The sequence below is a fragment of the Petaurus breviceps genome, unplaced genomic scaffold, assembly GCF_028583685.1.
Source record: "Petaurus breviceps papuanus isolate PSGF00001 unplaced genomic scaffold, PetGlider_PUasm1.0 90683, whole genome shotgun sequence".
Classification (NCBI taxonomy): domain Eukaryota; kingdom Metazoa; phylum Chordata; class Mammalia; order Diprotodontia; family Petauridae; genus Petaurus; species Petaurus breviceps.
Genome location: NW_027187308.1, coordinates 7,165,271 through 7,192,958, shown reverse-complemented (window position 1 = coordinate 7,192,958; position 27,688 = coordinate 7,165,271). Strand labels below are relative to the sequence as shown.

The window sequence follows — 27,688 nt, the reverse complement described above, 5'->3', positions numbered from 1 at the left end:
CCTGGTTCTATCCCTGCCCTGTGCTTCTCCACTCTCCTTTGGAAATGACAGGTGCTGCCTTAGATGTGTGTGTGTGTGTGTGTGTGTGTGTGTGTGTGTGTGTGTGTGTGTAGGGAGGGATGCTACCCTAGTTGTATTCTTCCCTTGGTTCTGCTTCCTCCTCTCTGTATGCTCACGGCTGACTATCCCCCATCTCTTCCCTTAAATCTCAGGTTTTTACTCGTGTGAATTAAAGTGCATTTAGTAAAGGCCTTTTGCTTTTAGGTAAACTAATTCTTCTATGAAGTTCCCTTTAAATTTCAGGAAAACTATAATGGACTGGGGGAGAAAGCTATTACAGAGGTATGGAGGAGAGGTAAGAAGGCTTGTGCTGGGATGGCAGCAATGAGAATGGAAAAGAAAATATGGGATCCATAGTGATCACTGCCCACATCAGCCCATAGGTCTCAACTGAAGCAGCAGGGCAAAGTGGGTGGAGTTGCCCCTTTTGCTTTCTCTGCATATCACATGTTGGAATTCATTGTGAGGTATGGGAGACATGGCACAGGACTGCCCAACAAGGTGTGCCTGCGTCAAAGAAGGCGCTGTACTCTATGAATGAAGCAGAATCATAGACATGTGAGATGCACCAATTTAGAGACATCTCTTCTCTAAATGTTCAGATGGACTATTATGTGCCCGACCTGCAGCACAACCTTCTGAGCTTGTGACATAGTGGTGTCATTTGGTTCTCTTCCAGTACAAAGAACAATAAACCAACCATATTGTCTTTTAATAATGACTTTTCATTTTCACTGTTCTTTGAGGCGTAGGGGCAGCAATCACAGAATGGCAAGCCACAAGAGTTGGAATGGCCTTTGAAGGTTCTAGTCCTCATTTTGCTCAAGTTGAGAATTCACTACCCAGAAAACATCATGCCAGTATGGGGTTCTTTGCTCACACACTTTTAGCTTCAAGGAACACACTATTTCATAAGGCAGCCTATTCTCTTTCTAGTTATTTATATTATAATATTATATTATAATTAACATTACATCCAAAACTAATATAATAGTATAATAATTTCTTTCAGTTTGTTTATGTATTATGGACCCCATTGTCAGTCTGGGGAAGCCCTTTGCAGAATAGATAGCTCTTATTGTCAGACCTTTTTGTTATATTGAACTGAAATCTGTTTCTCTTTAACTTCATTGATTCTACTTCTCCTGGCTGGGGGAAGAAATAAGTCCAATCAGACAGCTCGAAAAATTCTTGAAGATTACAATCAGCATTGAACCCAGTTCTTGATACATTGTGCTTAACAAATGTTTTTTCATTCATTCATGACATTTTCCCTAAGTCGTTTCTTCTTCAGGTTAAACATCCCCAGCCCCTTTAAACAAAAGTTCTGTTTGCTATGATTTTGAGCCTTTTTCCACCTTGATCATCCTGCTCTTAGTATATAGTATAAAAAACCCTTTTTACCTTCCTTTGCTAGGTTCTGGGTATCTTTGGTTCAGTGATCAGTGTGACCCTAGATGTTCGGGAATAATGTTTTCTCAATGACTCTTCTTAAAATGAACATACTGTTAATAGAAGAAGCAAATTCCATAATTCAGATGTGGTCCAACTAGCACAGGGAACAGTGGGACAGTTATACAGCTATGTGCAAATACACGTTCCTGTCTGGGAGTTAGGACATAGTTCCACTGTCCTTACTTGTTCTCATCAGTCCATTACACTCATACTTCTAGTGCATTCCCTGAAGTCCCAAGGGGACTGACTAGCATTTCAGAAGGGTGGTGTGGAATCTGGCAAGTGTTTAAATAAAAGCTTTCTTTATTAGACTCAGGGCCAGTACGTGACCCACCCTGTTATGGTTGGCTTCAGTTAGAACACCGGGGGAGCTCCCCTGAAGTATGTTGGATGGAACTTGCGGAATGTTTGGATATCCTGTTACTGGCACACCAGCCAATCCTAGGTCTTTCCCTGCCATGGTTTGTTGGGGATGACTGAATAAAAGATCTGACTGGTGAAAGAAGTATCCTCATCCTTATTAGGTCTTGCAGATGAAAGAAATGGCTATTTCTGTCTCATGTTAATAAACAAGTATTGGTTAGGACCAGGATTTTTTCAGAAGCCTGTAGGTTGCTCAGTCTCTGAAGGACTTTGCTGATACTGAGATTGAATTAATTTTCTCCTTAATCTTGTTCAGATCCCACTCAACCTTACATGGAATTTAATCTAAGATGGGGAATCCCATAGTGTTCTACATAAGTATGAGTGAGGATGAATTCTTTGATTAGATTGCCCAAGACTGGGCAATTTAGAAGTAAATTATATCATCAAAGTTACATTCCCCCAATCCTTCCTTAGAATAGTTCCACCTCTTGTAATATTCATTCTCTCATTAATTGTTAACTAGTCAGAGTTGCTGCCACCCTTAGGAACACCCACTCTTCTAAGGGCATGTAAACTGTGAGCCCATCTCCCATGATTCATCTTTGGCATTCAAGAGTGTTGCTAACTCATTTTATTGGTAATATGCTACCATTATTAATTAAATGATTAATTACCCACAAATTATGTCTATTGAATTTTTTAAATGTCACAGAGAGTCCTTGCCATGGCCAAAACTGCGTAAACACACTGATGAATGCAAGGCCAAAGATAAGCTTAGTAGGAAAACCCTTTTTGCCTTCCTTTGCTGGGTTCTGCATACTGGTATCTTTGGTTCAGTGATCAGTGTGACCATAGATGTTCAGGAATTCTCTAAGCTTGCATACATTCCCATCATTTTGTCTTGCAATGGGTAGAGTGAAGGACTTAGGATTAGGAAGATCTGGGTTCAGATCTTGCCTCTGAGCCTTACTAGAGCCTTACTGACTCTAGACAAGTTGCTTAACCACCCCCAACCTTAGTTTCCTCAACTGGGAATAATGCTATCTATAAGTACCTAGCTAAAAGGATTATTATGAGGGCCAGATGGGATAGTGTATATAAAGCATCTCACAAACCTCAGAGGACTATATAAATATCAGTTATTGATAAAATGTTAGTGTGACAGTGGCTAGAGATCCAGCCTCAGAGCCAGGAGGACTTGAATTCTGATTCTATCTTTTGGACATGTACCAGCTTTGTATGGCTCTGGACATATCCCTTAACCTCATAATGCTCTAGGAAACTCTTTAAGACTCTCAGTTGGAGGATAGCTAGGTGGCATAGTGAATAGAGCATGGGCCCTAGAGTCAGGAGGATTTGAGTTCAAATATGACCTCTAATACTGGACACATTTACTAACTATGTGACCTTGGGGAAGTCATGTAACCCCAATTGCCTTGCCTTCCCCCCTCCAAAAAAAAGACTCTCAGTTGGAGTGAAAGTTCTGTTCTGCATTAGTAGTAGGGATTTGTTCATCTGAGAATTTCCTAAATGAAATCACAGGCTTATTCCCTCTCCCTCTCCCTGTGGTAGGGTATAAGAAAATCAAACCCTGGACTCATATAATTTGAAACATTTGGAGAAAGTACATATAGCCACTTGAAGGTTCAGTCCTTGGAGGACTGAATGGCAAAATCTATCCATACCTGGGGATACATTGAATTAACTTTTAGAATAACCTGAAGATATTGCTGGTGTCAACAAGGAAATGAACATTCTGGCCCCTGTATGCTCAGATCCAAGTATGGGTAAATGGAGTGTTAGCTTTGGTTGGGATTAATTCTATTTAGGATATTGTTGGAATCCTGTAAACATCATGCTAAAAATAGATGAGATGATCCATTAAGCTTGGGCAGAAGCATACAGGAAGAGAGAGTCAAATTGTCACCTTGAATAGAGTAAGAGTCCTGGAATTTCAACTTCTTTTTAAAAATAATATTTTATTTTTTCTCCCCAATTACACGTAAAAATAATTTTAAACATTAAAAAAAAAAGTTTTGAGTTCCAAATTCTATCTCTTCCTCCTCTCCTCTCTCCCTGAGGCAATCTGATATAGGGTATACATGTGCAATTGTGTAAAACATTTCCATATTAGTCATTTTGTGCAAGAAGATTAAAACAAAATAAAAAGAAAGAAAATGAAAAAATAGTATGATTCAGTCTGTATTCAGATAACATCAGTTCTCTGGAGGCAGATAGCATTTTTTATTATGAATACTTTGGGATTATCTTGCATCACTGGATTACTGAGAATAGCTAAGATATTCACAATTCTTTTTTTTTTTTGAGGGGGGAAGGCAAGAAAATTGGGGTTAAGTGACTTGCCCAAGGTCACACAGCTAGTAAGTATGTCAAATATCTGAGGCTGGATTTGAACTCAGGTTCTCCTGGTTCCAGGGCTGGTGCTCTATTCACTGCACCACCTAGCTGTCCATTACAATTCCTTATCATATAATATTGTTGTTAACTGTGTACAGTGTTTTCCTGGTTCTGCTTACTTCACTTTGTATCAGTTTGTGTAAATCTTTCCATGTTTTTCTGAAGTCATCTCCTTGTCATTTCTTATAATAAAATAATATTCCATTACAATCATATACTGCAGCTTGTTTAGCCATTCCTCAGTGTTCAGTTCTTAGCCACTACAAAAAGAGCTGCTATAAATATTTTTGTACAAATAGGTTCTTTTATCTCTGTCTCTCTTTTTATCTTCTTGTGGTACAGACCTAGCAGTGGTATTGCTGAATCAAAGGGTATGCATGGTTTTATAGTTCTTTGGACATAGTTCCAAATTGTTCTCCATAATGGTTGGATCAGTTTAAAGCTCCATCAACAGTGTGTTAGTGGTTTAGTTTTCCCACATCTCCTCCAATATTTGTGATTTTCCTGCTTTGTCATGTTAGCCAATCTGATAGGTGTGATGTGGTATCTCAGTTGTTTTAATTTGCATTTTTCTAATCCAGTACTGATTTAGAACATTTTTTTCATATGACTGTAGATGGCTTTGATTTCTTTGTCTGAAAAACTGCCTGTCCCTATCCTTTGACTATATCAATAGGGGAATGACTTGTATTTTTATAAATTTGACTCAATTCTCTGTATATTTGAGAAATGAGGCCTTTATCAGAGAAGCTTGCTGTGAAGAACTTTTCCAGGTTTTCTGCTTTCAACTTATGCTGTAGATTCAGAGAAATCTGATTTGGGAGATTTCCTGGCACCGGGGGCATAGAAAGAATAGCTGAGACAGAAGTTTAGCAAGCGGACAAACATTTTTAGTGCATGGGTGATCCTGTAAAGATGGTACACCACAGTATCTTACTGTTAATAGTTAAGTTAGTTATGAACTCCATAAGGGGGAAGTTAAGATGATGGATATTCTTCTTGGAGGGCTCTAACCCAGTGCGAACCCTTGGGAGTCATACAAAATCCACCTGACCCAAACAGGTTCAGAAGCAGATATTTCAAATGAAGAAGAAGACTTTGCATATTGTACCTCAAGAACCAAGTACAGTCCTCCATTTAAGCCCAGATTTAAGAAGTCAGGACTATAATTCACTGGAGGATCTGCTAGTGCCATAATCTAGCACTGGTATAGGCTAGGTTAGCAGGTTACAAAAAATTAAGGGCATCTGATGGGAGAGTGGCTTAACTTTCTGATGTCCCAGGCAAAATTGGGGAAACTCATGTTGCTCCATACTCCTTCTTTATTGTTTTTCTTATTTATTGTATATTTATTTGGTTTGTATTAGCACCCACATGTGTTATGTAATTTGTTAATTCTGCTTACATAATTACATAATTGTTGTTAGGGAATTAATCTGGCTATTTTGCATTGCCTACCAATATAGTCATTCTATGAATGCAATGATTATTCCAGCAAGGCACATCTTGGTTGCCTTCAAAGGGAAGCCTTGGTAGACAAAGACCATGGATTATGTTTCTTTCCAGTTCAGGATGAGAGAAACCAATCTAGGGATCAGAACTGAAGAGCAGAGTTTTCTACTTAATGGGAAGTTTGAAGTTTAAATCTTATGGAGAGAGAAAAATGGTACTAAATTTGATAATAAACTATATTTCAAAGATTTTTTTTTTCAAATTAGTTAATGCCAAATCTTGTGAAATCAATAAAGAGCTAAGCTATGCAAACTCCAGTAGATTTGCTGAGTGCAACAAACATTAAAACTGAGAGGAGAGGGCAAGGGTGATATTAGGACCACCCCATTTGACCCAGATGTCTCAACAAGGTATGCTTTGTTTTGTAATTAAATTAGGTAATCAGAACTGAGTAGGGCCTGTATATCTTTTAAGTCAACTGGAGTCATTGTCTGAGAGACTGGATCATGCCCTAAGGACTTTGTATAAAAGGGAGAAGCCATCTTAGATTTGGGGAACAGGAGATTATGAGCCTTTGGATTAGAAAGGTTGGGACAAAGGGTGGACTGAGATGTGGCAGTGAAGGGGGATATCAGGAAACTCATTGGCCCTGTGGGCCAAGATAAAGAAGATGCAAGATGAGATGAAGAAGAGCTAGGTTGAGGGAAATCACAAGAAAAGGTCAATTCTCTCCCTGATTTACCCTTTTGTCCATCTATCTATCCACAGACACTATAATGTAATCTGCTGTTTTATTACCTAAATGTTTCTAGAAAATTGAATTTGACTCAACCTCAGAGGCCAGTGACAACCTAGAAGATAGAAACTTTAGGCAGAGAACTAAACTTCTGCCTAAATGTTAAGAGTTTTTTCTGACTGGGACTTTGGAGTGATTGTGACTGAACTTGAAACTTTTCATTTAAAATAAACTCTCTAAAGATGAATAGAAGGAAACAAAGTGGACCCTAGGGACCATTATATTGTTTCCTATACATAAAATGAACTAGTCATTGTAATATGATGTTACACTTCACACATGCATCTCATCTCTAACTGTTGAGACTTTCCTATCTCACTTTCTTTGAGGAGCCCCATCTCAGCTACAGCTGGGCTGGGTCTAAAAGGCATTCCTTTATCCTCTGTGCATTGATACTGGGTAGGCTGCAAAGCTGGGCATGGTCTAAACTCCTAGATTCCTGGATTTTGGTTGGCTTCTGACCTTTTTAAACTCACTAGGTTGTCACCTCTAATATCTTTTGCTTAAAACAAAAGGACTAGCTCTGAAGCAAAACCAGCTAAGGCCCATGGTCCCATGTTGGCCTTGGGTGGAGAGGGTCCAAGGCCTCTCTCCTTACTGTATTATCTCTCCCAGTTGGTGAAGGAGTCTATTCAAGAGAAGAGATATAACCAAGAGAGAGAGGAAGAGACCTAGGCATGGCCAGATCTGCAGCTGCAATCAGTCTAAGAGGCTGTTGTCCATTCTATGGTTAGCAGACCAGAAACCAGCTACAGGATGGCTACACATGCTCCAAAGTCTCCCCAGGGTACTTCACGACTTAACCAGACATAATCTCCCCAGTCTCTTCCATACAAGAAGTTGCATCAATGGCAGTTTGTTCATACTTGTAGAGACTAGGTTTATTGGCTAATCTCCTATTACACATTAAAAAAAAGGGGAGGGGATACAGAATCTGAGTGACACTATCATTCCTTGGCCTCGAATGAAGTCCCTAATGTTAGTGTTAAAGCCAGTGTTAGTATTGTAGGGGACTTTGCAACTTTCTACATTTGTGACTTTGGGCAGGTCATTTAAACACACTGGGTCTCAGTTTCCTCAATGGTAAAAGAATGAGGCTAGATTAGATCTCCAAGGTCTGATCCTTAAATCTATAATCCTATGATAGTACATGAATCAGTGCTTTTCTTTACAACTTTCTTTACAACAAGGAAATTGCATCATTATATGGTCTTTCAGCAATATCAGATTATTATCTTTGCCTGGTGAATGGATAATAACCACCCAGTCCTACATCCACAAACACAACAGTACCACATTTCATTAAGTTGTTTGTATTGATAACATTGTTGTTATTATTAATATTTGTAATGTTGTAGTTGTTCTCCTGGTTCTGCTCTCTACATTCCATATTAGTTCATACAAGTCATTATCCCCTCCGTCATTTCTTACAGAACAATAGCATCACTTTCATATATTGTAATATGTTTAACAATTCCCCAATTGATGGGCAATCCTTCAGCTTCCACCCCAAAAAGAGCTGCTATAAATACTTTTGCACATATAGATCCTTTCCCTCTTTCTTTGATCTCCTTGGGAGTATAGACCTAGTATGGGTCAGTAAGTATACACAGTTAAATAGTTTTTTTGTTCATAGTTCCAAATTGTTTTCTTGACTGGCTGGATCAGTTCACAATTCTGCCAATAGTGCATTAATGTACTTGTTTTCTCATTTCCTCCTGCATTTATTGCTTCCTTTTATTTGGTCAGTCTTTTAACTTAGACTGTAAGCTTTTGGAGGCCAGGTTCTATTCAATCTTGAGTATCCCCAGAAACCTTGATTTTTTTTTTCTGTGTAGTATATGTCATCAGTACTCATAGCAACTAACATCTTGGGGTTGATGAGTCTGATTGGTTGATACAATGCTATCTGTTTATGTCTCGTGAAACTTACTTAAATCTTGTGCTATATGTGTATATGTCAGGGCAGCTAGGTGGCATAGTGAATAGAGCTTTGGGCTCGGAGCCTGGAAGACTTGAGTTCAAATTTTACCTTAGACACTTAGCTGTGTGACCCTGGACAAGTCACTTAACCCTATTTCCCTCAGTTTCCTCATCTATAAAATGAGCTGGAGAAGGAAATGGCAAACCATTCTAATATATTTTTACCAAGAAAACTCCAAGTGGGGTCATGCAGAGTCAGACATGACTGAAACAACTGCCTAACTTCCCAGGTCCAGAATACTTTATCTGTCCAGCAGACCAGGATAGTTTAGCCCTTTATGGGAGGCTTGATTCCCTCCTAGGAAAGAGGAATTTTAAAAAATCATATTTTGGGGCGGCCAGGTAGCACAGCGAGTAAGAGCCCTGGCTCCAGTGTTGGAATGACCTGGAGATTGAATCCCGGGCTCAGACACTTAGCACCTACCCAGAAACACCTGGCCGTGTAACCTTGAGCAAGTTACTTAACCCCAATTGCTTAGGGGTGGCCAGGTGGCTCAGCGAGTAAGAGTACCGGCTCTAGTGTCGGGATGACCTCGATCAAATCCGGGCTCAGATACTCAGCACCACACCCAGAAATAACTGGCCGTGTAACCTTGAGCAAGTTACTTAACCCCGATTGCTTTAAAAAAATAAAAAAAATCATATTTTAAGAAAATCTACTTATTTATGCTTTGTTTTATTTTATCATATTTATATATTATTTATATTTATTTTATTGCCATTGCTCATTGATGTAATCAATCTTTTCATCTCAGTCTCCCTTTTGATTGCTCAAGGCAGAGATGCTTTCCAAGTCAGTCTACATTCTCTGCTTAATTTTCAGGATTAATGATTGTTTCTTAGAGCCTTCCAGGGCAGGGTATGGTTAGGAGGGTGAGTGTGATTTAGAGAGATTTTTGGAACAGATAATGTAGACATTAATAGAGCATGTTTCAAGGTCTGTGCTCTTTAGACATAAAACCACACATAGCATTGGGAAACATTCTGAAGACTTACTTGTTTAATTTCCTGATTGAAAGGTAGGACTTCAGTTCAGCCAATGAGGAACCAGAGTTAGGGCCGGTTGTCTTTTCTTTTCACTCCTTATCACTGGAGCTGTTTTGAGCTTTTGGAAGAAGTGAAGCTGCAGGTTGTAGTTCACTTCTTTTTTAAAATTTTTTTTTTTCATAAGCAATTGGGGTTAAGTAACTTGCTCAAAGTTACACGTCCAGGTGTTTCTGGGTGGGTGCTAAGTGTCTGAGCCCAGATTCGACCCCCAGGTTATCCCAACACTGGGGCTGGTGTTCTTACTCGCTGTGCTACCTGGCCACCCCTGCAGTTCACTTCTTGGAAGGGAATGTGAAGGTAAGATTTGACAAAGGAATCCTGCCATCTTTTAAAACTGGTGAGGGACAGAATGCTGAGGGTCAGTGAGGGTAGATGAATGAAGTAAGGGAGTGAAAGTAAAAAAAAGATAAAGTCTTGTTTAAAATTACATATGCTTGGCTCATTTTGGCTTTGGGTGGTTTGGAAATAGGACAGTACATTACAAGGAACTGTCCAAAGTGCTTTTTTTGTGGCAAATGTTGCTTGAATGAATGCTACTTGTTATAAAGATCTTTTTTTTTTCATAGTGAAGTTGGGAGGAAGGGAGAGGAGGTTGAAGATGGGGAGAAGGAACTTGTATTACTTAATAATTGTCCTAATGGGATTTGTCTTCTAATGTTATTAGCCCTTTCGGTTGAGAGGTTTGAACATATTGCCAAGGAAGGTAGTCCTGGAAGAAATGGGTGTAAATTCTGGAGAGGCATATTTTGGTTCAATATAAGAGAATACTTTTGAATAATGAGAGCCATCCAAAAGCAGAGTAGACTGCCTATAAAGGTAGTGGGTTCCCTCCTACAGGAAGTCTTTATGTGGAGTTTGAAGAGGTTAAAAGAGCAATTTTTGGATGGTCTAGAGCAGGGGTGGTAATTCTGTTAAATTAGAGACTAGACTAGTCAATTTTTGGATCCCTTCCGACTCTGAGATTCTGTGAATCTTTTCTCTAGAGATGGGGTATGAAATGTTGAGATGGTTTAAGTTCAGCCCTGCCTTGATAATAATTTGTAAAATGCTCAACAGTGCCTGGTGCATAGTAGTCACTTAAATGCTTGTTCCTTTCCATTGAAGCAGGGGGATGGACTAAATGATTTGTGGTTATGCAGAGGGGAAATATTCGAAATCAAGCATTATCCATGCATTTACTAGTAAGAGGTAAAAACCAAATCTCTTACTTGAGTTAGAATTTATGGTTTCCTTTAAGATCTTGTTAAATTAATATAGATTATAAGTTAAATTCCATTAGATAAGCTATATGAAAGAGAACTTAAGAAAAAAATGAGTGTGAAAGCTAAAACAAAAATTCCCAAGAAATTGCAAATGATTTTATGTCTCTAACTCTCATTATTAACTGATCATTAACCCTACCCCTAGTATATTGGCTTTAACATAGTATTTGCTATATGGTTCTAGTTTTTTTTTAAATGCTTTAAAAAAAACCAACCTTATTTACTGTGTGTATGACACTTTTTGCTGGTATTGTTAATTACTTGGTTAAAGTCAGGGTACAAGATATATTCTACTCATTTCCCCTTAATTGCTGGTGTTTTAGCCTCTACCCCCGCCCCCAGGTGTATACCTATACAGACATCTGTGTGTATATATGTATATACATATCTGTCTGGAAAGTTCATATCTTTTGAGTATCAATCATTTGGTCAATGGTTCTTATTCTTATAATCTTATAATTTTGAATCAGTTCCTTTTTCTTTTTTGTCTTTTTGTAGAGGGGAAGGCAGGGCAATTGGAGTTAAGTGACTTGCCCAAGGTCACACACCTAGTAAGTTTGTCAAGTGTCTGAGGCCAGATTTGAACTCAGGTCCTCCTGACTCCAGGGCCAGTGCTCTATTCACTTTGCCACTTAGCTGCCCCAGAATCAGTTCTTAATATAGCTTGGAAATGAGACCCTTTTCAGAAAAACAAAAACAAAACCAAAACTCACTCCACTCTCTGTTATCTGCTTCCTTTCCACTTTTCCCAGCTGGCCTTCTTTCATTCCTCTCACACAACGTTCTGTCCATCTTTCATGTGCCTTTCTATGGGTGTATTGTGTCCCTCATGCTGGAGATATAATGTTTCTCCAGAGCTGGGAAAATTCTCCAGTGTTGCCAGAACCAAATTGAAAAGTATTTGGGGAATATTTAACAAGACAAATAAAAATGCAACACAACAGAATTTAAATGTATGACTTTTTTTTCCTTTTTGGAGGGCAATTGGGGTTAAATGACTTGCCCAAGGTCACATGGCTAGTTTTTTTTGTGTGTGTGTGTTAAGTGTCTGAGTCCGGATCTGAACCTAGGTCCTCCTAACTCCAGGGCCAGTGCTCTATTCAGTGCGCCACTTAGCCACCCCAATGTGTGACTTTCTAAGTCACTAAGTGACTTTGAGTTTGACACCACTGACCAGTCCAACCTTCTCATTTTACAGATGAGAAACTGAATCACAGAGCGGTGAAGGGATTTGCTTAGGACCACATGGATAGTGTTTGAGAAGGGGTTTTAGAAACTTAAATTTTGTACAAATGTTAATAGCTTAAACTGTACTTGTGGCCAAAATAAAAAGCAAAACAAAACAAACAACTTATAATGATGATGATGTTAGCTAGTATTTATATAGTGCTCTAAGGTTTGCAAATCTCTTTGCAGATATGCTTGCATTTTATCTCTGCTACCCTGGTAGGTAGGTGCTATTATTTTCCTCAGCTCACAGATTTAGAGACTAAAGCAGACAGAGGTGAAATGATTAGCACAGGGTGGCACAGATAGTGATCATCTGAGGTCAAAGTTGACCGTAGTTCTTCTTGACTCCAGGCCCAGCACTCTTTCCATTGCACCACCTGGCTGACCTACAGGAATTACCTTTAGCTTTACATTCTAAAGAGGCTTTGTCTCAGTTCCATTCCTAGGATGGAGGCAGGGTCTATAGTATATTCTCCACCACCTATGGCCCTTAGAAACTCTTTTATAAGAGCCAAGACTGTAAGCTGTTGGGTGAAGAAGCCCTTGCTATGCAGGGTCTCTGGTCATCTCATTGATCTGTGTAACAGCTGTTTTCCCTAGCAGCAGATCAGGAATTCCTTGATATCTTTGTGTAGGGCCTAATTGTTCCCCTTTCAGATCAGTGCCCATTGATGGTTTCCATGAGGAAACTCAGTATATACAGGGAATGGGGTGCATCTGGGGAGCAAGAGATGAAGTAGGGCAGGTTAGGTCAGGGGAGGGTTCTTTTGGAGTCTGCTAGCTACTTGGTATGGAGTAGCTTTGGTGTTTTAGAGGCTTTGCAATGTGTGAGAGGGGTATGAAGCAGTCCACAAACAGGCACTTTGCCATAGACTGCATAACCTCAGAGTAGGCAGACGGCACTGGATCCTGAAGACCAGGCCCGATGGTTGCCCACACCTCTTTAGAGTGGCTTGGAGCCCAGGCAGGAACATGGCCCTCACCATTCTGGTGGTATAACCTGGTCAAGGAAAGAGCTTTTTATCTCTTCTTCCAGCTTCCTAATAATAGGGCACCTAGGTGGCACAGTGGATACAGTGCCAGGTCTACAGTCAGGAAGATTCATCTTCCTGAATTCAAATCTGGCCTCAGACACTTACTAGCTGTGTGACCCTGAGAAAGTCACTTAACCCTGTTTGTCTCAGTTTTCTCACCCGTAAAATGAGCTGGAGAAGGAAATGGCAAATCACTCCAGTAACTCTGCCAAAAAAATCCCAAATGGGGTCATAGAGAGTCAGACATGACTGAAATGACAAAACAACAGCAGCAACAACAAAAACCAACTTCCTAATATCTGGACTTTTCCCTAAAGGGAAACGTGAACCCAGCTCTTGCTGATTCCAAGTCCAATGCCCTGTCTACTACACCACAATTCTTAGTGATTGAATGAGCCTCAGTTTCCTTTTCTACAAGACAGGGATAATACCACCTGTGATACCTGCCGCCCATAGGATGGTTATGAGGCTCATTTGAGATGATAAAGCATTTCACAAGTCTTAAAGTGTTATGCAAATACACTTTGGCTGTTCTAATGTTTGATTTCATCTTGTGGATCACAAATGTTTGGGTTTATTGAATTAACAGGGGTTCCAACCCCCCATGTCTAGAACCAACTTCCTCCTTACTTCTGCCTCACAGAGACCCAAGTGTTGGATTTTATATTTTTCTCTATTACATGTATGTTATTAGAGTTAACCAATCATTCTAATTCATTGTCAGGATCTTTTTTGGGGGATTCTGAGGGTCATCAAATATGTAAGCTCACCCTTTGAATTGAATGAGCTTGTCTTTTTCACTCTTGTTTCAAAATAACCTCTTCTACTACTCTCTCTCTCTCTTTTTTTTTTTTGCTTTTTGGAGGGCAACTGGGGTTAAGTGACTTACCCAAGGTCACATGGCTAGTTCGTGTTAAGTGTCTGAGGCCGGATCTGAACCCAGGTCCTCCTGACTCCAGGGCCAGCGCTCTATTCACTGCACCACCTAGCCGCCCTCCTACCACTCTTTTTAAGGGTACATATAAGGTGGATTTTAGTGTGTGCAAGGTAGATTTTTGTTATTCTTTCTTAGAGTTTAGTTTCCCAGGATCCATGGCTATAACAATCTCTATTCCCATGATCATGACTTGTAAATATCTCCACCATGCTTGCACAGCATTGTATAATGATAAATAATATAAACATTTGTACTTATATGGCAAATATCCACTGTTACTGCATAGTGAATATAATGGTGAGGTAATATAAACTTGTGAGGCTATTGCTGGCAAGATGCCTTCTTTGTCTATTACCCTATAAAGCAAGTGGGCACTGGTCAGTGATTGGGGAGCCCTTAGGGGTGAACGCCCAAGCTAGAATGCTGTGTGTGCCTTGATTGGCCCCCATCAAGGCTTGGGGGGAATCTGTGTGTTTGCCTCAACCAGCCCCCATTGAGGTTTGAGGGGATTTAGGTGAGTGCACAAGCGGTGCCTGTCTTGATTGACCCCATTGAGATTTAGGGGGTAGTTGCCAGCCCCTGTGAGAAGGGTGATTAGGGAATGTTTGTAGGAGTTGGTGCTCCTATTATTAGCTTCTCCCTCTTGAGAAGGCTAGACTAGAGTAAGGTAAAATTGTTAACCCTTCTGAAGCTCAGTGTCTTTTCTGTCTGACTAGATTAAGAGTAAACCTGTGCTAGCAGCCCTCCTGTGTGCTAGTGTTTCTCTGTCTTACAAAGGGCAAAGATGCAGATAGAATGTTGAGAAAATAGTTTCGAGTTGCCATTGGGAGCTGTTGTCATCAAGAAAAAGGAGAAGCTGTTTTCAACTTTATGTTGCAAGTAAGATTTTGAGAGAAGATTTGACTTAATATGTGAGGCACCTGGGTGGTGGGGTTGATAGGGCTCTGGATTTTGAATGAGGAAGACACTGCATTTGGAATCTTCCCCGGATACTAGCTGTGTGTTCCTGACCATGCCACTTAGCCTCTTGCAGCCTTACTTTCATTATCTGTAAAATGGGAATAATAATAGTACTTACCTTCCAAGTTTTTTTTTTTTGTCAAGATCAAATGAGTAAACATATATAAAGCACTTGACAAAACCTTAAAAGTACCATATAAATGCTAGCTGCTACTATTATTAACAGTAAGAATGATATATTGAGGGGCAGCTAAGTGGTGCAGTGAATAGAGCTCTGACCCTGCAGTCAGGAGGACTTGAGTTCAAATCTGGACTTAGACACTTACTAGCCATGTGACCTTGGGCAAGTCACTTAACCCCAACTACCCTGCCTTCCACCCTGCAAAAAAAAAGAATGATATCTTGACACAGACCTAGACTGTGATGTTGGTCATTGCTGAAATATTGTAACTAGTTATATATGTCATAGATTCATAGAGCTAGAATTGAAAGGGGAGAGAAAGGACCTCAGAAGCCATTTAGGAAGGAAGGAAGGAAAGAAGGATGTAAGCATTTATTAAGCTCCTACTATACTGTCTATACTATAGTATAGTATACTGTCTACATATATATAGCCTACTATACTGTCTATACTATACTATATATGTCAGATACTGCACTAAGTGCTTTACAGACATCATCTCATTTGATCCAACAATGCTGACTAGTAGGTGATATTTTTATTCCCATTTTACATTTAAGGTAACTAAAGCAGGCAAAGGTTAAGTGACTTGCCCAGGATCACATAGCTAGCCAGTGTCAGAGGCTGGATTTGAACTCAGGTCTTCCTAACTGGGGGCTCAGCACTTCATCCACTTCAACACCTAGCTGCAACCCCCTTATTTTACAGATGAGGAAAGTGAAGCCCAGTGAGGTTTTATATTTGTTATTACTATATTAGTAAATAATATATTCAGTAATTTAATATTTATTTAAATATAGATGATATGAGTATTATTGGCAAAGAGGAGGTATCTCTAATTTGTTCATCTATTAGTATTTAGTGAACTGGAATGGAAATTTGAGCTAAATAATTACCTATTAATTTATAAATGAGAAATTATCACAACATACCCCCAGACCACTACAGAGCACAGGGGGGAAATTAAATATATTAGAAATCAGTCAATTGGCAAACTGAAGTTAGATGATTTATAATGTGAAGCAGCATGGCAGACCCCATAATACATTGCTACATGTAAATGTGTGTGGGGGTCCTTTTAGCTATGTTACACATTCATCTAAGTCATCAATAAAAATGTGAAACAGAATAGGATCCAGGGCAGAACCCCATGACACTACATTGGAGAGATACACACCTAGATTGGTGCAGATCCATTCCTTAATGGTCATATTTGGGTCCTTGTTATTCAGTGTCTGCTGGCTCCTTCTAGCCCATATCTTTCTTATTTTGTGTATAAGAATAATAAAAAATTTCATCAAATGCTGTACTAAAATCAGCTGTGCGTAGATTTCCCCTGATCTTGTAAATCTGTCAACAAAGAGGAAACAAGCATATCATAATCCATTCCTTTAATATGGGCTTTAATACTTTAGGACACAGCTATGAGATGTCAGAAAACCTGAGTGATTATGAAATGAATCTTATCAGTATGTAATTGCTTTTAACTACTCAACACTGATACTGATGAGTTAAGATAGTGTCTTAAGATAATATATACACATAATCACTTACTCTTCCTGTGTGTTTACCAATTTTGTCTAGTCCCTTTGTAACCCTTGGCCTGGTTTGTTGCAGCAGGATCTTGGGATTTCTCTTCTGTACCAGTCTATCCTATGTCCTGCTGAAAGATTTATCTTCTTAATACATGCATCTGATCATCTTATATCACTGTTCATAAACTGTCCATGAATTTCTGGTGTTAGTCTTTTTTTTTTTGAATTGGATAAAGTCTAAATTCTTTAGGCTAGCATTGAGACTTATACACAATGGTGTTTTAACCTGTCTTTCCAACCTTATCCCTCAAGAGGTGAATTTCAGATACTCCCTCACACATTCACTGCCTGACCCTGGTTAAATTACTTACCCTTTCTTGGCCTACCTTTCATCATCTGTTAAATGGGAACAATAACTGCATCTACCTCAAAGAGTATCAAATTAGATAATATATGCCTAGTGCTTTGCAAGCCTTAAGGTGTTATAGAAATGTTAGCCATTATTACTACCACTTAGTGCTTCAGTCAAGCAGGATTACTCAACTGAACATGTTCTACATTTTCCCATCTCCATGCTTTTATTAATTCCACCTTTGTCTCTGACTATGGACAGATATCTTTCAAGACCCAGTTCAAATCTCCCCTTCTAACAAAGCCTTACCTGATCTATGCCATTGCAAGTTATCCCTCCCTTATTATTTATTCTGATGTAAATTCAAGTGCAATTCACTCAGTGACTGTTTATTCATTGTCTGTGGTGTCCAGATGGCTGTCTGAATGGAGGCAGGCTCACCAGCTCCCCCATATACTTACTCCAGCAAAACCCCCAAAGAACCCTTGTATTTACAACTGTAAGTGCACATAGGGGATCTTGGCAGCCCCTGACTAGCAGCAGCCAGTGAGGGTGGGGGACACTAGTTTGGGTAAGGCTCAGAGAAGTAGCACTCTGTCCTGAGAAGCTAGAGTGGGCCCTGAAGACCAAGCACTATAAAATTCAAAGATTCAGGGTGTGTGTGTGTGTGTGTGTGTGTGTGTGTGTGTGTGTGTGTGTGTGGTTAACCCGGAGGGGGAGTCTGGGTGAACTAGGTAGAAAGCATGCAGGGCTAGCCACCCTACCCAAAGGCACATTGGGGTAGGGTGGGAACCTGGCCCTGGCACAAAGTTGCAATTCAAGCACTAAAGCTAGAGAGATGAGTAAGCCAAAGAAGATCCCAATCAGTATAATAAATTATTATAGATCCAGAGATCCTCCTAAAAATAGCTAGAAGGAGGGACTAATTCTGTATCTGCAAGCAGAGAGTCAAAGGAAGTGTGGATTTTATACAATGACTACATGAATGTAGAAGATAAGACACAACAGAAAAAAAAATGAAACAAAAGCTTATTGAGAAAAGATTTGGAAGGAGAATAAAGAGCTAAGAAGAGAAAGTAGCAAAAAGTAACAGACTCTAAAAACTAGAAAAGACAAAACAGAAATCAATGACTCAATGAGACAGCAAGAAATATTAGGACAAAATCAAAAGATTGAAAAAAAGAGAAGGAAATAAAAGAAAATCTGATTAAAAAAAACTGACCTGGAAAATATATCAAGGAGAGATTATTTAAGAATCATTGTACTCAGGGAGGCTATGTGGCACAGTGAATAGAGCACCGGCCCCGGAGTCAGGAGGACCTGAGTTCAATTTCACCCTCAGTCACTTATCACTTAGCCATGTGACCTTGGGCAAGTCACTTAACCCCAATTGCCCTCCAAAAATAAAAAAGCAAAAAAAAAAGAATTTCCAAATGAAAGCTGTCAGGCTCTTTTAGAACCAGTGGATAGAGTGAAGAAAGAAAAGAACACACTGATCATCTCCTGAAAGAAATTTTAAAAGGAAAAGCCCCAGGAACCCCATAGCCAAACCTAGACTACCCATATCAAATTAAAAATGGTGCTAGTATTCAGAAAGGAGCTCATATACTAAGGAACTCTAACCAGGATCATATACCATGGAGCAGTTTATACAAAAAGATTTTTTAAAAAGCAAGAGGAGATGCAGCAACACTGTACTCCAAAACACAAAATACATAGATTTGTAGCACAATTTTATTTGTCCTTCCAAGTTGAGTAAAATCCTGTAGGGGAAAAAAAAATATGGACCTTTAATGGAGAGAGAACTTATAAAGCATTTCTAAAGAAAAGACCAGATCCAAGTAGAAACTTTGAAATGCAAACTCAAGAGTTAAGAAGAACCTAGAAAGGTAAGTTTATTTGAGCCATTAGAAGATGTATGATGGGGCGGCTAGGTGGAGCAGTGAGTAAAGCGGAGTCAGGAGGACCTGAGTTTGGTTCAGGCCTCAGACACTTAACACCCACCCACCCACACACACACACAAACTAGCCGTGCAGCCTTGGGCAAGTTACTTAACCCCAATTGCCCTCCAAAAACCAAAAAACAAACAAAAAAAGAAGATGTATGATGATGTTGTGCTAACATTTCTAATAGGATGAAAAGAAATGTCCTTTCAGAATCTTAATGTCTTTATGGTGGGAGTTAAATATGATAAAGAGAGATAAGATAAAGAAAGGACAGAGTTCATTCTGTTCTAAGGGTTTTAAGAGAAGAGAGAGTTAAAAAAAACACAGAAAGGAGAAATGAGTTGCAACTTGATATTTCTCAAGATTGTGGGGTGTGACAAGAACAGTATACAAATAGTAGGAAAGGTTACAGGGAGGGGACATTAGATGAACTTCACTCTTATTTGAACTGGATAAAAGAGTTGATCACATACACATTTTAGTGTAGAAATACATCAGATTCAACAGGGAAACAGGTAGAAATAGGAAAAGGGGATATTAAGAGGGAAAATAATATGGGGGAGAGAAGAGTTGGAAGCAAAACAAACTTCCTGATTCTGACTGAGGGTTTAAAAAGAAAAAAAAAAGCCAACCAAGAGCTGAAATCTGCAGAGGGAGGCTTATTTAGTTGTGGAATGGCTGAACAAATTGTGGTCTATGAATGTAATGAAATGCTATTGTACCACATGAAGTGAGGATAGAAATGATTTCAAAGAATCCTGGATACTATGAACTGATGCAGAGTGAAGTGAGCAGAACCAGGAGAACAACTGGTACTATGATAACGACATAATGCAAAACAGCTCTGAAGGACTTTAGATTTAACTGATTGATGCAGTGGCTGAGTGGTATTCCCAAGACCCACAATGAAGGATGTTACCCACTTCCTACCAGAGAAATGATGGATTCAAGGGTCAGAAAGAGACCTGCATTTTTGGACATGACTGTCGCCTGGATTCATTTTATTTAGCTATACTTATTTGTTAACAGGTTTTTTTTTTCCATTAAGTTTTTAATTAGTGAGTTTTGGAGGAAGGGGAGATTAGCAAAAGTAATATTAAAAAAAAGAGGACCATTGAAAAATTTCTAAAAATGAGCAAAAGAGAACAAAAAGAGGCTTAGAAAGATGCATGGGTGAGCAGGACAATTTTGAAAATAATGTATGGAATTTGTTAAATACTTAAAAATTAGCAGTATGAAATGGAGGTTCACAGCTTCATAGGGAATCCTCTTTTTGTGTTCTGTTTATATGAAATGCCAATTTTTTGGTGTTGATAGTCATTTCAGATCATTTGAACCCCAATAAGGGCCAAAGCCTGAACTAATCAATCAGACATGCTTTGCTTTGCTCTAAAAATGCCCTTTCCTGTGTCAGCAGCTTAAGGCTAGATGAGACTGATCAGGAGCATTCTTTCTGTTTGTAGTCACTAAAGAACAGGGTGCCTGAAACCAGCTGTTGACTTGAATACTGGGACTTTTCTTATCTTGATATCCTAGGGACAGATGTTTTACAGGGGAAACACAGATATCCTGGGATTGTAATTTCCAATTGACACTACTTTGTCAATTGTCTTGTCTTATTGTATTTACAACTTATTCAACTAAGAAACATCCTTTCTCATGGTACGGTTAAACATATATGGAGACCATAAATCTGAAGGACACAAACATCCTGAGACTGGGATTGTTCTAAATCGTATTTAAGCCTGGTCATTCTCTTTTCAGTCAGTCAGAAGTTTTTTCCTGGCTCCATGATCATGTATCTGCTAGCTTTAAGGGAATTAAAGATATAAATATATATCACCTAGCTTGTTTGCCTCTTTTAGCCGAACTTTCAGGTCAACAGTGTTTATGTTCAGAACAAATCCCCCCCCCCCCCAAATATAGTGTGTAAAGCACTGGGCATACAAAGATAAAGAATGAACCTTCCTTTGCAAAATTTACAATTTATTGTGGGGATATGACATATACACAGATTTATTATGACAGAAATTAGAACGTAATAAGAGCATAGGAGAAATGAAATAGAGTAATATTTTACATTGGAGGAAGAAGGAATTATGTATCCCACTGGTTGGGATCAGAAAGTCTTTATATCAAACATGGTGCCAAAACTAGAAAAGAAAAGAGATGAATGAGTCAAACAAAGAGGTGGAAGATTTCATTTCAGGGGTGGGAAACGATATACAGAAATGCAAGGAGGTAGGAAAGGGAAATAAAAAATAAAGGTAGGAAATAAAAGAACAGCTAGTGGTACAATTTGTATAGAAAAATCAATGGAAAGAGTACAGAATTTGGAACCAGATGATCTGGGTTTGAATCCTGTCTCTGCTACTTAAAACCTTCATGATTTTTGGCACATTAGTCACATAATCCATTTTTGGACCTCAGTTTACTCATCTGTGAAATGAGGGAATTGGGTTAGATAAATAGAGTATATGAAGGGGAGGAGTGTGAAATAAGATAGGAGAGGTTGGAGCCAGATTATAGAAGGCTTCCATAGCTAAGCTGAGAACTTTGGATTTTATTTGATAGGTGATGGGAAATTGCTGAAGGAAAACATGATCAGACCTATGCATAATAGCAACTTATATTTCTTATGTGCGTTTCTCATTTTACTTTAAAGAATAGTATTTCTGCACTTAGCTTATCTTCTATTAGATTGTTAATGTCTTGAGAACAGGGACTGTGTCTAAGCCTAGTTTATCTTTTTCTTTTTTGCACAGGGTAGATAGGTGTTTGATTGGTATTGTGAAATAAATGTATGAAAAAGAAATTTTTAAGCACCTACTATATACAGAACACTGCAAAGCATTCTGGGAACACAAGTAGAATACAAACAGAAACAGAAAAGGAAGGTAGGATTGCTATCAAGGATCTTTTGTCTTAATGATGGGAGACTAACACACATAATAGACATCTGGGTGGCACAGTGGGTAGAGTGCTGGCCTGGAGTCAGGAAGATTCATCTTCATTAGTTCAAATCTGGCCTTAGACGCTTACTGGCTGCGTGACCCTGGGCAAATCACTTAACCCTGTTTGCCTCAGTTTCCTCATCTCTAAGACAGCTAGAGAAAGAAATGACAAACCACTCTAGAATCTTTGCCAAGAAAGCCCCCAAATGGGGCCATGAAGAATCAGACACAACTGAAACAGCTGAACAATGGCACAAATAGGAAGTTTTCGGTGTAAATCAAACGAGGAGGCCCAGTGGTTCTTATGGAGGGCAGATGGTAACACATCTTCTATAAGGTCATTTCCATTGATAAAACCACATATGTTTCTGATTACACCAGGATGATGAAAATTTATCACTGGTCTTTGTTACCTTTAAGTATCCAGAGTCTTAATCTGCAACAGGAAACAACTAAACTTTTGAAGAGTTTTTTCAAGGTCTTATTAAACTTTTAAGTTTGTTATGTTGATGAGATATTTTAGTATCAGAGGATTTGAGAGCTTTAAGAAACCTAAAGTTCCTAGTCTGGTGGTATCAAACTCAGGTAGAAATGGGAGCCACTAAACCATATATAAAGATCTCTATGGGCCTCATAGTAACCCTTTGTGGTTGTTTTTCAGTTGTTTCAGTCATGTCTGACTCTTTGTGACCCCATTTGGGGTTTTCTTGGTAAAGATACTCTAGTGGTTTGCCATTTATCCAGCTCATTTGACAGATGAGGAAACTGAGGCAGAGTTAAGTGACTTGCCCAGGGTCACACAGCTAGTAAGTGTCTGAGACTAGATCTGAACTCACAAAGATGAGTCTTCCTGACTTTAGGCCCAGTAGTCTATCCACTGTGCCACATAGTGACTTAGAAAACCACGTATCAATGTTATCTCTGTTTTATTGTATTTTTATTTGTTTTGTTATGGAGTATTATGGGACTCCCTGTAGCAGTAAATTTGACACCTCTGATCTAGTCTGTACCCTTCATTTTGTAGATGAGGAAATTGAGTCCCAGAGACTCAATAACTTGTCTAGCTTAGGATCATATGGGCAGTAAGTTGAAAAGCCAAGATTTGAATTCATGACTTCTGACCCCAAATCCAATGCTTTTCTATGATCATATTTTACCTTATAAGGTTGTGGTGAGCAAAGTGTTTTGTAAATTGTAATGTACTATATAATTGTTAGGTGTGCTTTTTTCCTCTTGGATGGTCAGCCAGTTTAGATCCCACCCTGAGTCAAAGAGTTAGAAGATTCTTATGACAGTTACAATACTCATTTTGGAATTCTGGTTTGCTCAGAGCAGGTGGCTTACTCAGTCAGCAGGCATTTATTAAGCCACTCCTATGTCCAGGCACTGTGCTAAGTGCCATCCCCCTTGAACTGTATGTGATGTAGACACAAAAGTTATAAATAAAAATGTGTGCTTAAAACCTTAAAAAAATCAACAACCCAACAACTACAGCTAATGGCACACAAGAGTCTGGTAGTGGCAGAATATTCTTTGGACAGGGAAATGCCTGGATCTTTGTGGGTCACATGATCCAACTTATTCATAATTTTTTTTACAGTAATGAGTGATACCTGAAATGCTTCCAGAAATGACATAGATGTTGTTTTCCTTTCCCCCCTAGGTTCTGCCGTGCTAAGGTACCATGGGGAGTTTCAGAGGCCATGCCCTCCCTGGGAGCTTTTTCCTCTTCTTTGGCTTTTGGTGGAGTGTGAAGTACATAATGAAGTATGTCTGCAAAAAGAACAAGAGGACCTGTTTCCTTGGATCCAGAGCAGGATTTCAACGTTTGGAAATTATTGAGGGCCTGATCAAAATCTTCATGTCTTTAACTGGTAAATTGCTTATTTCTCAGGTTCCCACTTTTTTGATGTAGGCATTCAGATTCAGCATTGGATTCAAGAGAATGGGAACATCATTCCTATCTATCTGTCTATCTGTCTATCTATCTATCTATCTATCTATCTATCTATCTATCTATCTATCTATCTATCTATCTATCTAATCGGTAAAAGGATAACATTCTCTTTTACTTTCTAATTATTATTGCTGTTGATCCAAACCCTGAGTGACAAATTGTAGTTTTTAATTATTGCAGTTGAGTATGAAAGTTCAAACCATCCCCTAACGATCTATGAGAATAATCCATTCCCCTTACCCATCCCTTGTTTCCTCCAGTTCCCTAGATACATTTACAAACTAGGCATGTCACTTATAAGTTAAGGAACAGGTACTAATATGCATTGGAGGGATGGACTCTCCTTATGGTAGAGCTCCCTACCCTGATAAAATTGCAATTGGGTGTAAGGGTAGGGAAGAGGTGCTGAATAACTTCATCCATTTTCTGTTGATTCTTATTTAGTTCTAACAAGTTTAGTGAATGACATTTCTAATACACAAATTCTCCTTTTTGGGAGCACCTGTCACTTTTCCTCCAACCCATTGTGCCCTGACGTTCTCTCTGATATATCATAGCAATACCGTGAGGGAAGCAGAACAACTTTTTGACTAAACTCAGTTTGGAGATGAAGAAGCTAAAGCCCAGAGAAGTGACTTGCTCAAGATCTTAATGTTAGCTGTTCTTGGTCACATAAAAAAACAAAAGCAAAGCAAAACGAAAAAAGTCAAAACAAATAATTGAAATGATCAATAAAATTAGGAGCTTATTTTTGAAAACAAATCAATAACATAGATTAGATCATTAGCTAATTTGATTTTTTTAAAGAAAGGAAAACCAAATTGCAATTGTCATAAATGAAAAGGGCACATTCATGAATGCAAAGAAAGTAAAGAAAATCTTTAGAAGCCATTTTGCTCAATTATTTGCTAGCAGAATTGATAAATGAAATGGATGACTATTTACAAGTATAATATACCCAGATAAACAAAAAAAAGAAATAAAAATTTAAATAACCAAATCTCAAAAAAAAAAATTTGAAAAAGCTCTAAAGAAACCTTCAAAGAAGTAGAACTAGATACATTTACAGGTAATTCTATCAACTATTCATCAACCATAATTCTAATGTTACATACATTATTTGCAAAAATAGGAAAAAAAAGATCTTGGCAAATTTAATCTTTAAGACAAATGTGGTCTTGATACCCAAACCAAAAGAGAAAGGTAACTATAGATCACTATCTCTAATGATTATCAAAGTAAAAAAATTCAATACAGTATTGGCAAAGAGATTGTAACAACATATTAAAAATACTATACACTATTGACCTAGTTGGATTTTTGCCAGGAATGCAAAGTTGGTTTATTTTAGAAAAACTATAAACATAAAAGTGAAAGGCAGGGTGGTACAGTAGATAGAGAGGTCTCCTTGAAACCAGAAAAATCTGGGTTTGAGTCCCACTTCTGACACATACTTGCTTTGTGACCTTGGCTAAGTCATATGCTCTCTTACTGCTCTAGGTAGTTCTTTAAGATTATAAATTGCAGGAAAGGTGTTGACTTGTATTAGTAGAAACAATTTCTTCACCCACAAGTTTCCTATAACAATGAAATCAATGGGCCCAGTTAATATCTGACTCCCTATAAACATCATATACCATATTAATAACTAAAGCAATAAAACACATGATTATATCAGTAGATTCAGAAAAGGCTTTTGATATAATAGAATACCCATTTATGTTTAAAACACATTAAAAGGTATTGAAATAAAATGAACATTTTAAAATATAGTAAATAGTATCCACCTAAAACAAAGAACTAGCATTATCTGTAATGGAGAAACATTAAAACACATATTTTAAAAATTAAATTATATAATTTTTTCAATGAACAAAAATCTGTTTTCTCCACCTGCCACCCCTACTTCCCATTAGAAAAAAGGAAAAAAAATCCTTGTAACAGATATGTATAGCCAAATAAAATAAATTCCTGTATTGACCATGTCCAAAAGATTTATTTCTCATTCTGTACCCCAAGTCCTTTGCCTCTTTGTCAGGAGGCTCTTAGCAGGCTGCTTGTTTAGTCATTGTGGTGATTAGAGTTAAGTCTTTCAAAGTTATTTAATGTCACAAGTATTATTATATAAACTGTTCTCCTGGTTCTGCTCATTTCACTCTATCAATTCATACAATTTTTCCCAAGTTGCTACTAGAGACCTTTCACATAAGATTAAAGTAAAACCAGGATGCCCATTGTCAACACTATCATTTGATATAGTTCTAGAAATTCTAGCTATATGAAAAAGATAAGAAAAAGAAACTTAGATAATAAGAATATATCAAGAGGAAGCAAAATGATTACTTTTTATATATGACTTTCTTCTTTACTTAGAGAACCCTAAAAATTCAACTAATCTTAATGGAAACAATTAATACTTTTAGTTAGGTATAGGATATAAAATAAACCCAATCAGCTTTTCTATATACTTCACCAACATAACTCAAAAAGAATATAAAGAAAAAAAAACCTCTATAATATATAAATTATCTTTGAGTACAAAGACTCCCACAGGAATTATATGAATACAACTATAAATTCCTTTTTACAGAAATACAAACCTAAATAATTAAAGTGATATGAATTCCTCCCCATGGTTGAGGGAGCGTCAATATAATAAAAATGACAATAGTACCTAAACATTACAGATTCCTTGCCACATCAAACTACCAAAGGATTACTTTGGAAAGGGTTACTAGGAAATACAACAAAATTCATTTGGAGAAACAAAAGATCAAGAATCTTCAGATGAAAAATGAAAAAATATGAGAAAGAAGGGGACCTACCAGAACCAAATTTCAAACTTATGAGGTTGCCTTTTGATGACAGACCATTGCTTTGTAGTCATCAAAACTATTTGGTACTACTTAGAAAATACAGCTGTTTATCAGTGGAATAGATTAGGTACACTCTCTACTGAAGCAAGCAAAACCTATTGGTCTAATGTTCAGTAAACCCAAAGATACAACCTACTGAGGTAAGTACATGGTTTGACCAAAACTTTGGACAGTTTTAAACCAATATTTTGCACAATATACCAAGGTAAGCTCCAAATAGATATATGGCATAGATGTAAAGATCACATCCTAAGCAAATTAGAAGGAAAAAAAAAACCTGCCTTTTGTATCTGTGAGTAGGGGAAGAATTCATGAACAAATGAGGGATATAGAAGATAGGATGGGAAGAGGAAAAAGTTAGTACTTGATAAATGAAAAAAAATTAACAGCAAAAAAAGACATTTTCATGTGTGACCTATGTATAGCCTAGTTTTGTATGACTATACTTATTTGTTGTAAAGAGGGACTTTTTGTGGGAGAGTTGGGGTGCCATGAGGGTCAATGACAATAATGCTAAAAAAAAAAGAAAGACTATGGATAAATCATTAAAAAATAAGCAGAAGAAAACTGAAGAAAGTTCAGATGGATATACTAGGTAGTGTTTGAACTATGTTAAATTTGAAATCTATACTAAATACTATAGTGTACATAGTGGGAACTCATGGCTTCTTTTTCTGTTTTCCTCTCTATAGAGAAATATTTATATTTGTTGCTATTGGACTTTTTTCAATTTTTTTTTTCAAAAAAGGATAAAAATACTCCTGAGTACTGTATGATAATCAGACCCAATAGCATCTGGGGAAAAAAATCCCAAACACCTTTTACTTGAATGCGTATATTTGGTTGAGTCATTCCTATCCTTCTATAGTTGTCCATACCTGAAGAA

At 38.0% G+C, this 27,688-nt stretch overlaps 1 protein-coding gene across 5 annotated transcripts in view; it reads left to right on the top strand.

The window, feature by feature from the left end:
* Positions 1 to 27,688, top strand: part of TMEM45A (transmembrane protein 45A) — a 93,445-nt gene that overhangs the window by 47,834 nt on the left and 17,923 nt on the right. For 3 of the 5 annotated variants that reach the window (XM_069065351.1, XM_069065348.1, XM_069065349.1), the window contains exon 2: positions 23,633 to 23,843. In XM_069065351.1, the coding sequence (XP_068921452.1) occupies positions 23,654 to 23,843 (190 nt within the window). In that variant the 5' untranslated portion in view covers positions 23,633 to 23,653. Of the gene's footprint in view, positions 1 to 9,624; positions 9,875 to 21,890; positions 21,913 to 23,632; positions 23,844 to 27,688 lie in introns of those variants that run through there. The other 2 variants (XM_069065352.1, XM_069065350.1) reach the window with 2 other exon arrangements.